This window comes from Lithobates pipiens, unplaced genomic scaffold, assembly GCF_037356315.1.
Source record: "Lithobates pipiens isolate NorthernLeopardFrog02 unplaced genomic scaffold, aLitPip1_a1.2 Scaffold_18, whole genome shotgun sequence".
Classification (NCBI taxonomy): Eukaryota; Metazoa; Chordata; class Amphibia; order Anura; family Ranidae; genus Lithobates; species Lithobates pipiens.
Window position 1 is genome coordinate 12599862 of NW_027507758.1, and position 13467 is coordinate 12613328.

Here is a 13467-nt window from a genome sequence, read left to right on the forward strand (position 1 = left end):
AGGAATAGTGCCCCATCATTGGTATCAGTGGGAGGAATAGTGCCCCATCATTGGTATCAGTGGGAGGAATAGTGTCCCATCATTGGTATCAGAGGGAGGAATAGTGCCCCATCATTGGTATCAGAGGGAGGAATAGTGCCCCATCATTGGTGTCAGTGGGAGGAATAGTGCCCCATCACTGCAGTGGGAGGAATAGTGCCCCATCATTGGTGTCAGTGGGAGGAATAGTGCCCCATCATTAGGGTCAGTGGGAGGAATAGTGCCCCATCATTGGTGTCAGTTGGAGGAATAGTGGCCCTGTTCCATCAGATTAGGTGACCTGACAAATCTTGTAACGGAAGTGACGTTCCGTCACGGCCATGTTGGTACACCCCGCACTCAGCCGCCAAGCGGACATCTTTTTACACCTACGGAAATCTTGCATTTCACACTTATTTTTCCCAGTAAACTGAGCTCATATCGTGACATACAGTCTTTAGAAGTCATGACACCGTTTTGATGTTGAACTGTAAAAGCATCGGCCTTCTGTCAGATTAGCAAACGTGTGAGATCGATGTCGGGGCCTCGTTCTAAGGTGAGTATTTCATAATGAGCTAGTATGCGCTGCATACTAGCTCATTATGCATTTGCCTTGCAGGTTTTTTTGTTTAAAAAATAAATAAAGGTGCGGGTATACAACCGTTTTAAAGTTTTGGACCCATTTTTGGAGATCCTGGTGTGCTGGTGACATTTAAGCCGCTAACTTTAGAGGCTGCATGCAAAGTAAATATCTCCTAAACCGATATTGATTTTACCTACAGGTAAGCCTTATTATTGGCCTTATTATAGGCTTACCTGTAGGTAAAAGTAAAAAAAATAGGATATAAAACCTCTTTAATCAATGAAGGCTTTTCTTGTAACAATGTGATTTTCTCTTTATGACTGTATACGGTTCCAGACAACCGGTCGCTTCACCCAATTCAAAATACAGCCATCTTTGCAGGAACGTGTGCGTTGGGAATATTGCATTGGCGATCAGCAGGCTTGCCACTGCTTTTTTTCAAATTCAACATCAAAACAGCATCTCGAAGTTCTATATACTGGGTGTCACGACATAAGCTCAGTTTACTGGTAAAAATGAACTGTGAAATGCAAGATTTCGGTGGGTCTAACAAAGATGTCCGCCTGGCGACTTCAGACTGTAGGCTTACTGAGGCGGCGTGCGGGGTGTACCAAGATGGCCGTGATGGAATGTCACTTCTGTTTACGAAATTTGATGGAACACCCCATCATTGGTGTCAGTGGGAGGAATTGTGCCCCAAAAAGTTTAGAGAGCACTGGACTGAACAACAACCTATTAACCTTCGATGAGGAGGTGAGCTGCTATCTAGATAAAGGAAAGTCCGTAGATGTGGTTTATCTGGATAAAGGAAGGCCTGTAGACATGGTGTATCTGGATAAAGGAAGGCCCGTAGACATGGTGTATCTGGATAAAGGAAGGCCCGTAGACGTGGTGTATCTGGATAAAGGAAGGCCCGTAGACATGGTGTATCTGGATAAAGGAAGGCCCGTAGATGTGGTGTATCTAGATAAAGGAAGGCCCGTAGACGTGGTGTATCTGGATAAAGGAAGGCCCGTAGACGTGGTGTATCTAGATAAAGGAAGGCCCGTAGACATGATGTATCTGGATAAAGGAAGGCCCGTAGATGTGGTGTATCTAGATAAAGGAAGGCCCGTAGACGTGGTGTATCTAGATAAAGGAAGGCCCGTAGAAGTGGTGTATCTAGATAGAGGAAGGCCCGTAGACGTGGTGTATCTAGATAAAGGAAGGCCCGTAGACATGGTGTATCTGGATAAAGGAAGGCCCGTAGACGTGGTGTATCTGGATAAAGGAAGGCCCGTAGACGTGGTGTATCTGGATAAAGGAAGGCCCGTAGACGTGGTGTATCTAGATAAAGGAAGGCCCGTAGAAGTGGTGTATCTAGATAGAGGAAGGCCCATAGACGTGGTGTATCTAGATAAAGGAAGGCCCATAGACGTGGTGTATCTAGATAAAGGAAGGCCCGTAGACGTGGTGTATCTGGATAAAGGAAGGCCCGTAGACGTGGTGTATCTAGATAAAGGAAGGCCCGTAGACGTGGTGTATCTAGATAAAGGAAGGCCCGTAGACGTGGTGTATCTGGATAAAGGAAGGCCCGTAGACGTGGTGTATCTGGATAAAGGAAGGCCCGTAGACGTGGTGTATCTAGATAAAGGAAGGCCCGTAGACGTGGTGTATCTAGATAAAGGAAGGCCCGTAGACGTGGTGTATCTGGATAAAGGAAGGCCCATAGTCGTGGTGTATCTAGATAAAGGAAGGCCCATAGACGTGGTGTATCTAGATAAAGGAAGGCCCGTAGACGTGGTGTATCTGGATAAAGGAAGGCCCGTAGACGTGGTGTATCTAGATAAAGGAAGGCCCGTAGACGTGGTGTATCTAGATAAAGGAAGGCCCGTAGACGTGGTGTATCTGGATAAAGGAAGGCCCGTAGATGTGGTGTATCTGGATAAAGGAAGGCCCGTAGACATGTTGTATCTAGATAAAGGAAGGGCCGTAGACGTGGTGTATCTAGATAAAGGAAGGCCCGTAGACGTGGTGTATCTAGATAAAGGAAGGCCCGTAGACGTGGTGTATCTGGATAAAGGAAGACCCGTAGACGTGGTGTATCTATATAAAGGAAGGCCCGTAGACGTGGTGTATCTGGATTTTGCAAAAGCATTTGACACAGTTCCCTATAAAAACGTTTACTGTACAAAATAAGGTGCGTTGGCATGGACCATAGGGTGAGTACATGGATTGAAAACTGGCTACAAGGCGAGTTCAGAGGGTGGTGATAAATGGGGAGTACTCGGAATGGTCGGGGGTGTGTAGTGGGGTCCCCCAGGGTTCTGTGCTGGGACCAATCCTATTTAATTTGTTCATAAATGACCTGGAAGATGGGCTCAATCTCTGTATTTGCAGACTATACTAAGCTAAGCAGGACAATAACTTCTCCGCAGGATGTGGAAACCTTGCAAGAAGATCTGAACAAATGAATGGGGGGAGGGGCAACTACATGGCAAATGAGGTCCAATGTAGAAAAATGTAAAATAATGCAGGTGGGTGGCAAAAATATGAATGCAATCTATAGACTGGGGGGGAGAACCTCTGGGGGGGATCTAGGATGGAAAAGGACCTGGGGGGTCCTAGTAGATGATGGGCTCAGCAATGCCAAGCTGCTGCTAACAAAGCAAACCAAATATTGCATTAAAAAAGGGGATCAACTCCAGAGATAAAACGATAATTCTCCCGCTCTACAAGACTCTGGTCCGGCCACACCTGGAGTATACTGTCCAGTTCTGGGCCCCAGTCCTCAGGAAGGATGTACTGGAAATGGAGCGACTACAAAGAAGGGCAACAAAGCTAATAAAGGGTCTGGAGGATATTAGTTATGAGGAAAGGTTGTGAGTTCTGAACTTATTCTCTCTGGAGAAGAGACGCTTAAGAGGGGATATGATTTCAATATACAAATACCGGACTGGTGACCCCACAATAGAGAGAAAACTTTTTTGCGGAAGGGAGTTTAACAAGACTCGTGGCCACTTATTAAAATTAGAAGAAAAGAGGTTTAACCTTAAACTACGTAGAGGGTTCTTTACTGTAAGAGCGGCAAGGATGTGGAATTCCCTTCCACAGGTGGTGGTCTCGGCGGGGGGCATCGATAGTTTCAAGAAACTATTAGATACAGTGGTGTGAAAAAGTGTTTGCCCCCTTCCTCATTTCCTGTTCCTTTGCATGTTTGTCACACTTAAAGCGGGAGTCCACCGGGACTCTGTTTTTTTTTTTTTTTTTAAAGCCAGCAGCTACAAATACTGCAGCTGCTGACTTTTAAAATAGTGACACTTACCTGTCCAGCGCGCCCGCGATGTCGGCACCCGAAGACGATCTCTAGATCGTCTGTAAGGTGCTGCCGCCGCCATCTTGGGTATGGGAATCAGGAAATGGAGCCTTTCGGCTTTATTTCCCGGTTCCCTACTGCGCATGCGCGAATCGCACTGCGCAATAAGGACGGTCCCCGCTGCCTCTGGGATCTGTGTGTTTCCCAGCAGGCAGCGGGGCACTTGCGGAAAGGGGTGGGCACTTGCGGAAAGGGGCGTAATCTACGCCCCTTTCCGCAGAGAGCTATCCCGGAAGTGGGTGCAGAATACATGTACTGTACAGGTATCTGCACCCCCCTCCCCCCTGAAAGGTGCCAATTGTGGCGCCGGAGGGGGGGAGGGTTCCGATGAGCGGAGGTCCACTTTAGGGTGGACCTCCGCTTTAAGTGTTTCGGAACATCAAACCAATTTAAACAATAGTCAAGGACAACACAAGTAAACACAAAATGCAATTTGTAAATGAAGGTGTTTATTATTAAAGGTGAAAAAAAATCCAAACCATCATGGCCCTGTGTGAAAAAGTGATTGCCCCCCTTGTTAAAACATACTATAACTGTGGTTGTCCACACCTGAGTTCAATTTCTCTAGCCACACCCAGGCCTGATTATTGCCACACCTGTTCACAATCAAGGCATCACTTAAATAGGAGCTGCTTGACACAGTAAGGTCCACCAAAAGATCCTTAAGGCCGGGTTCACACCGCTGCGATGCGGGAACGCCGCGAATCCGCGGCGTTTTCCCGCATCGCATTACTCCCGCCGGCAGTTCACACTGCCCTATGCGGACGGCTGGGAGTGTCAATGATATGTTAATGACACCCCCAGATCCGTCCGCATATCGCAGTGCGATCTGCCAACTCGCACAGGAATCGGATCGCATGGTGTGAACCCCCATGCGATCCGATTCTGTTGCGGACCAAAAAAAGGGTCCCGTGCGAGTTTGCTGCGGGAGCGATGCGAATTCAGCCATACTATCTGTATGGCTGTACTCGCATCGCTACGGAGATCGGATGTGATTTGCGGTGCGAATCACATCCGGATCTCCCCCCCGCAGCAGTGTGAACCCAGCCTAAAAGCTACACATCATGCCGAGACCCAAAGAAATTCAGGAACAATTGAGAAAGAAAGTAATTGAGATCTATCAGTCTGGAAAGGGTTATAAAGCCATTTCCAAAGCTTTGGGAATCCAGCGAACCACAGTGAGAGCCATTATCCACAAATGGCGAAGACATGGAACAGTGGTGAACCTTCCCAGGAGTGGCCGGCCGCCCAAAATTACCCCAAGAGCGCAGCGACGACTCATCCAAGAGGTCACAAAAGACCCCACAACAACGTCCAAGGAACTGCAGGCCTCACTTGCCTCAGTTAAGGTCAGCGTTCATGCCTCCACCATCAGGAAAAGACTGGGCAAAAATGGCCTGCATGGCAGAGTTCCAAGGAGAAAACCACTGCTGAGCAAAAAGAACATCAAAGCTCGTCTCAATTTCTCCACAACACATCTTGATGATCCCCAAGACTTTTGGGACAACATTCTGTGGACCGATGAGACAAAAGTGGAACTCTTTGGAAGGTGTGTGTCCAAGTATATCTGGCGTAGAAGGAACACTGCATTTCATAAAAAGAACATTATACCAACAGTAAAATATGGTGGTGGTAGTGTGATGGTCTGGGGCTGTTTTGCTGCTTCAGGACCTGGAAGACTTGCCGTGATAAAAGGAACTATGAATTCTGCTGTCTACCAAGAGATCCTGAAGGAGAATGTCCGACCATCTGTTCGTGTACTCAAGCTGAAACGAACTTGGGTTCTGCAGCAGGACAATGATCCTAAACACACCAGCAAGTCCACCACCGAATGGCTGAAGAAAAAAAAATTAAGACTTTGGAGTGGCCTAGCCAAAGTCCTGACCTGAATCCTATTGAGATGTTGTGGTATGACCTTAAAAAGGCCGTTCATGCTCGAAAACCCTCTAATGTAACTGAATTAGGACAATTCTGCAAAGATGAGTGGGCCAAAATTCCTCCAGGACGCTGTAAAAGCCTCATTGCACGTTATCGCAAACGCTTGGTTGCAGTTGTTGCTGCTAAGGGTGGCCCAACCAGTTATTAGGTTTAGGGGGCAATCACTTTTTCACACAGGGCCATGATGGTTTGGATTTTTTTTCACCTTTAATAATAAACACCTTCATTTACAAATTGCATTTTGTGTTTACTTGTGTTGTCCTTGACTATTGTTTAAATTGGTTTGATGTTCCGAAACACTTAAGTGTGACAAACATGCAAAGGAACAGGAAATGAGGAAGGGGGCAAACACTTTTTCACACCACTGTAAGTACCTGAATGACTGCAACATACAGGAATATACAATGTAATACTGACATATAATCACACACATAGGTTGGACTTGATGGACTTTTTTCGACCTCACCTACTATGTAACTATATAACTAGAAATTCTGTACTGATCCTTCCCAAAGTTAAACAATGATGACTTACAGTTGATGTGTTTTATGTTATAATACTGCAAGATCCTGTCAGCCCCAAGGTGTAGAATGGAGATCTGGTGGCCCTCACTATGACCTCGGGGTCTCCAATCTCCATAAAAGTGATCTGGAAAGGGAAGGTAGGTGACCGTCGGCTCATAGTGCAGCTCACCACACCTCCCTCTCTTGTACTGCAACATAATGAACATTTTATTTAATGTTCCTCAGACGTGTCCAGAGTGATCACATACATCCCCCCCATAACCCCTCCAGACACGCAGTGCCAGACTTTACATCTATAGAACACAGAACAAGGCCAAGGTTGGGTTTGCTCCGCTCCAACTTTCCCTGAAACTTTTGTTCTCTGAATCTATATTACATATTGCTGGCAGAGTCAGGCGTACATCTGGACGCGCATATCTTACCATATAAGTAGCTGGATGTGGGTTCCATGTGTTTCCATGGGGAGAACTATGAGAACAGGTCAGGGTGAGGACTGGAAGAGCGACACGCTTGGTGACTGCAGTGTCCATGTGGCTGGCAAAATCTGCCACCAGGTCACGTCACCTGACCAAAAAAAAAATGTCGGGAGGCCGGACTCTTTCTGTATAGGTAGCTTTGCCTATTTAAATTGCATATACTGAGTAAAGTGACTGGGCTCAGGTGATACACAGAGATGAAACAGATCCTCCTACACAGAGGGGTAACTAGAACCTTTAGGACGCCGGTGCAAGAAACCATGAAAGGCCCCGCCTGGCCCTCGATCAGGGGCTCTTCCCACTGATCCTGGGGGCCTTTTACTTCCATTGTGGGACTCTTTATTATGGTCCACCATTGGTGGCGGTGTTCTGTCGCATAGTGCCCGCTATCGAGAAGTGCCTGAGCCACACTGCTCATGTGCCGTACGGAACTGCACAACAGCTGATTTCACGATCAGCTGGTTAGACGGTGCCTGTGCAGACAATATCCGACAGCAGAATTAAATTTTTTTCTACACTGGTTGTAAAGGATTGGTCTACCTTCCAAAGATGCTATTTATTGTATGTCTCAGAGCAGGTGGAGAGTGAAATTGCATGGGGGGGGCAAGAAAATTTTTGCCCAGGGTTCAATCAATATTGAAGACGTCCCTGATGGATACTCCAAAACGCAATATATTGCTAGCAGAGGACACTTCTTATGTAGTACTAGTATAGGTAATATAGTATAGGTAGACTTAAACAGTCCACGGTTCATGGCTGAGGACCATGAGACAGAGTATGCACAAATAAAAGGCAGACCTGAACAGTCCACAGTTCATGGCTGGGGACCATGAATAAGCTTTAGTGCAGATAAGTGGTCTCTACTCACAAGATCCCAGCAATAATCAGTCCACATGTACAGCCTCCAAGAAGTTGGTGCAGCTTCCAGTCCAAAAAGGTGGGGGGGGTCCAACAACAAGCAGTCCCATTCCTCTTAGCTCATAGATCCATCTCCTCGGGCCTTCAAACTATTTAACAGCTCTCCCAGCCACCATCTGGGCACACCCCCCCCCCCAAGCATATTGGCTGGGCTCTGCCATTATTCAAGCTGGTCATTTAAATGCTCCCTCCTAGACATGTGCACTGACAAAAAATGCATTCGTTTTCGTTTTTTTGCTTTTTTCAGAAATTCGAAAATTTGGAAAACCGAAAATTCTGATTTTCAAATTTCCGAATTTTCTAATTTCCACATTTTTGTATTTTCTAATTTTCAGGAATTTGAAAATTCGGAAATTACAAAATCTGAAAATCTGAAAAAAAGAAAGAAAATCAGTAAAATTCGAAATAATAACCAACTATTAAATTATAGGTATCGGAATTTCCTTTCAAATTTGGCTGTTGGTGAACGTAATGAATATGAATTTATCTGAAGTTACAAATGATCCAAAATAACGAATGCCGCATCTAAACAAATGGAATGGAACAAATAATTAATAAATAATAATACTAAAAAGGTTTTATTATTATTATTTATTAATATTAGATCGTTACGTTACATTCGTTTAGATACAACATTGGTTATTTCAGATAATTTGTAGTGTTGGATAAATTCGTACTCGTTACGTTCACTAACAGCCAAACTTGAAAGGAAATTCCAATACCTATAATTTAATATTTATTATTAGTTAATTATTATTTCAGATTTTCGGGTTTTCGAATTTTCAGATTTTCATTCTTTTGAATTTTCAGATTTTCATTCTTATTCTTGGATTTTCACATTTCCAATTTTTTTAATTTTAAAATTTATGAATTTCCGAAATGTTCCAATTTCCGGAAATTTCACACTTACGAAATTTGAAAATTAAAAATTCAGAAATTAGAAGATTCAGAAATTAGAAGATTCAGAAATTAGAAGATTCAGAAATTTGGAAATTCAGAAATTTCAGAAATTGAAAAATTCGGAAATTTTGGAATTAATGAATTTGTCAAAATTTGTTAAAAAACTAATTTGGAACTGAACGAATTGCACATGTCTACTCCCTCCCTGAACTCCAGAAACGTCTTCACGAGGCAGAGGGAAGCAAACTCCCAGCCAATGCAGCCCTGAGCAGACCAAAATAAACAACCACTGCTACAGTAGAAGCCAAAGTTGACCTTGCGGGTCCTTGACCTAACTAGGAGGGTGCTACATTAACAAACACTGTAAAATATGTATTTGATGTAGGTTTAGGTCACCTACCTGCCCTCCTTTGGAAAGCCACCGGTCTGGATTCTATAGCCATGCTGTCGCTGACTTGCTGGAGGGATGAAGCGTTGGGTGTCTGAGGAGCCTTCCATGCTGGTCTTCCACCAAGGTTGGCATCATTATGAGAACGAAGCTGGCCTCCAGACTGGCTCATTTCATACGTGGCCTCCTGGTTCCTCTTCTTCTCTTTCTTCAACATGCTGACTAATATATCTGAATATTGTCAATAGGAACAAGCATTTTCTAATAAAAATGGCTGCTTTGATAAAAATGGTTACATTTTGGAGCAATAGAAGCCTATGAAAGTGAACTCAACACATTTCTTAGAGCTACAGAGTCGGAGAGGGATTTAGGACGTGGACCATCTTACAGGAACAGTTGGCCGTTGAGCTTTTGCCAGAGTTGCAGGACGCTGTATCTAATCTTTATTACAGTGAAAGCTTCTTCTGAAAGATTTAATTATCACTTTATTTAATTTTACTCTCAGGATGACTCTTGGAGCCGAGTCGGAGTGCAAAGGCCCTAAGAGGCTTGCTGCCTGTCCTCGTGCTGATAACACAAGCTGACTGCTGAGTGCGAAATAACCGAGCAAAGCGACCGCGAAGCTTCCCAACTGCAGGGCTCTGTGATGTGATCCTATAAGACACACCAAGCAGCCTGAGCTATCAGCAAGAGGTTGGTGAGTTGGCACTGTGGCCAGTGTTGGACGTCACTTGCCCCTCCCCCCCAAGATATAATTCCCAGATCCAGAGTCATCTGCCAAGTAAGTAAATCTTAAAGAAGAATTCCAGGTATGGAAATTTTACATAGTCACACTGTTCCAGCTTGGACCAACTATATATATATATATACACACACATACACACCATACCTGTGGGTGGGATCCCTCTAGAAGAGTGGTCTTCAAACTGTGGCCTTTTGCCTCCTTTACCTCTATTCCTTCCTTCTACTGATACCAACAATGAGGCACCATTCCTTCCACTGACACCAACAATGAGGCACCATTCCTTCCACTGACACCAACAATGAGGCACCATTCCTTCCACCGACACCGAAAGTAAGTCATAATTCCTCATACCGACACCAACAAGATAGCACCTGCCACTTATATGAATTATCAGGCACTATTCCTCCCACTGACACCAATGATGGGGTGAAATTCTTCCCACTGACATCACAATGAGGCACTATTCCTCCCACTGACACCAACAATGGGGCACTATTCCTCCCATTGACACAAACAATGGGGTGCAATTCCTCCCACTGACACCAACAATGGGGTGCAATTCCTCCCACTGACAGCAAAGATGAATCACAAGTCGTCCCACCAACACCAACGATTGTGGCTTCACTTCCTGGTTCCCTACTGCGCATGCCCGAGTCGCGCTGCGCAATCCGAATGGTCCTTGCTGTCTCTGGGATCAGTGCGTCTCCCAGCAGACAGCGGGGGGGGGGGGGACAGGAAGTGGCGTAGACCCCCCGCCCCCCCCCCCCACGGGAGTCTATGCCTGGAAGTGGGTGCAAATACCTGTATTATACAGGTATCTGCTCCCCCCTGAAAGGTGCCAAATGTGACACCGGAGAGGGGGGGTTCCGAAAAGCATAAGTTCCATTTTTGTGTGGAACGCGGCTTTAAAGTGGTTGTAAAAAGGCAGAAGGTGCATTCAATGCATTAAGATATAAAACCTTCTGTGTGCAGCAGCACTCCTAATATCCCATCTCGATCCAGTGATGATGCACGAGAGACTCGGCTGTCCGGGACTCTCCCTCCTCATTGGCTGAGACAACAGCATGGCACCATTGGCTCTGACTGCTGTCAGTCAGTGAGCCAATGAGAAGAGAGAGGGGGCAGGGCTGGGCTACGGTTCTGTGTCTGAATGGGCACAGGGAGATGTGGCTCAGCTCGGGTGCCCCCATAGAAATCTGCTTGCTGTGGGGGGCACTCAACAGGAGGGAGGGGCCAGGAGCACCAAAGAGGGACCCGAGAAGAGGAGGATCGGGGCTGCTCTGTGCAAAAACATTGCACAGAGCAAGTAAGTATGACATGTTTGTTATTTTTTTTATTTTTTTTAAATGAGACTTTAGTATCACTTTATGTGGTCTTAAAGGAGTTGTAAAGGCAGAGGGTTTTTTTATCTTAAGAGACAAAAAAACATCTGTGTGTAGCAGCCCACACCCAGCACCTCCTAATACTTACCCTGAGCCCCTTCTCTATCCAGCGATTTCCACAATTCCCTGGGCTGTCCGGGACTCTCCTCCTGATTGGCTGGGTCACAGCTGCCTGACATTACCAAGAACTGGACATCCCTCCAAAATTGATGAAAAGACGAGAAGATAACTGGTCATGGAGGCTGTCAAGAGGCCTACAGCAACCTTAGAGGAGTTGCAGGAATATCTGGCAAGTACTGGCTGTGTGGTGACAACAATCTCCCGTATTCTTCACATGTCTGGGCTATGGGGTGGAGTGGCAAGACGGGAGCCTTTTCTTATAAAGAAAAACATCCAAGCCCGGATATATTTTGCAAAAGCACATCTGAGGTCTCCCAAAAGCATGTGGGAAAATATATTATGGTCTGATGAAACCGAGGTTGAACTTTTTGGCGATAATTTCAAAAGATATGTTTGGCCATCACCAGAAGGACACCATACCCACCGTGAAGCATGGTGGTGGCAGCATCATGCTTTTGGGCATTTTTTTCTTCAACTGGAACAGTTTGTTGTTCAACTGAGTTGTACAGTTTATAGCTCACATTAACAGGTGGAAAAAGTTTGTCTAATTTTTTTTACATCACAGAAACCTGACGTTTTAACAGGGGTGTGGTTTTTATATCCACTGTTACACGGCCACATAGCCAGTAGCCAGTAAGGTTGAATAAGGACACCAGTCCATCCAGTTCAACCTGAGTGAGTGTCTACAATTGTCCCTATCCCTGTATATTGCACACTCACATCGGTCCCTGTCTTTAAGGAGCCCACAATCCAAGATCCCCATTCATATACTAGGGCCAATTTTGAACAGAAGCCAATTAACCTACCTGCATGTCTTTGGAGTGTGGGAGGAAACCGGAGTACCCGGAGGAAACCCACGCAGGCACATGCAAACTCCAGGCAGGTAGTGTCATGGTTGGGATTCAAACCAGCGACCCTTTTTTACTGCTAGGTGAGAGTACTAACTAGTGATGGCCGAACAGTTCGCCCGGCGGTCGTTTCGCGGCAAATTTCGGGTGTTTGCGATTCGCCCGATCGGCGGACTATTGCCGCCATTCGCCCGGCGGACTTCCATGTTTTCTGTGTAAAAGAACTTTGACCTATGATGACACATCCATCATGGGGTACAGGACAGCCAATTGAGACATTACAGCACATGGACACTTGGACATTCCCCGTAACTTATAAATAGACCCGATCCGGCGGCCATTTTACATTCTTTCTTCTGTCACTATAGGGAGAGGTTGCTGTGTGGAGCAGGGAGAGATTACAGTGACCCAAATCGCTAGCTATTTGGTACACAAAAGTTCTTTTCAGGACTGGTATAGGTGTTAGGTGTATATAGGTTTGCTGTGCTACTGATTGTTGCAGCAGCCTGAGTGTCTTTTGTCAGTTTAGAGAAAGGGACAGGACGGTGTATGCTGCAGGGACAGTCAGTTTAGTCATCATCATCATCATCATCATCATCATTAGCTGTTACTATCAGGTCCACAAAAGTGCTATTCCAGTTATTGTTCCAGTAGCCTCTGTTTTGCCAGTTTATATAGGGACAGGCAGGAAGCTGTGTGTGAGGCAGTGAGGGTCAGTTTAATCAGTAGCTGTTACTATTAGTTCCACAAAGGTTCTTTTCAGGACTGGTATCAGTGGTATGGTAATAGGCTTGTACACATATAATATTCTTTCTTCCAAATATAGAAAGAATATTATACTTGACTGCTGCCCTTCTGCTGCAGTCTGCTAATCATTCACAACCCACTTGTTCCACAAACCTCCTTATAAGGACTGTTAACTTGGTCTGTCTAGGGTGCTACAGTACATAGGGTTGAGTGAGGTACAGTCTGCCATTCTATAAGGACTGGTATCGGTCCACAATACATAGGGTTGAGGTGCACTACTGCTGACCGCTGCCCTATACTGCAGCAGTCCTTCATCGGTATAGGGACTGACGTACAGTCTGCTAATCACTCACACACAACCTACTTGTTCCACAAAAGTCCTTATAAGGACTGGTAAGGTATAGGGTACTACAGTACATAGGGTTGAGTGAGATACAGTCTGCCATTCTATAAGGACTGGTATCGGTCCACAATACATAGGGTTGAGGTGCACTACTGCTGACCGCTGCCCTATACTGCAGCAGT

General features: G+C 45.5%; 1 protein-coding gene across 1 annotated transcript in view; it reads right to left on the minus strand.

The window, feature by feature from the left end:
• Nucleotides 1-13467, minus strand: part of KIF6 (kinesin family member 6) — a 389098-nt gene that overhangs the window by 213092 nt on the left and 162539 nt on the right. The window contains 1 exon segment of the mRNA XM_077485383.1: nt 9113-9331. Within this exon segment, the coding sequence (XP_077341509.1) occupies nt 9113-9331 (219 nt within the window).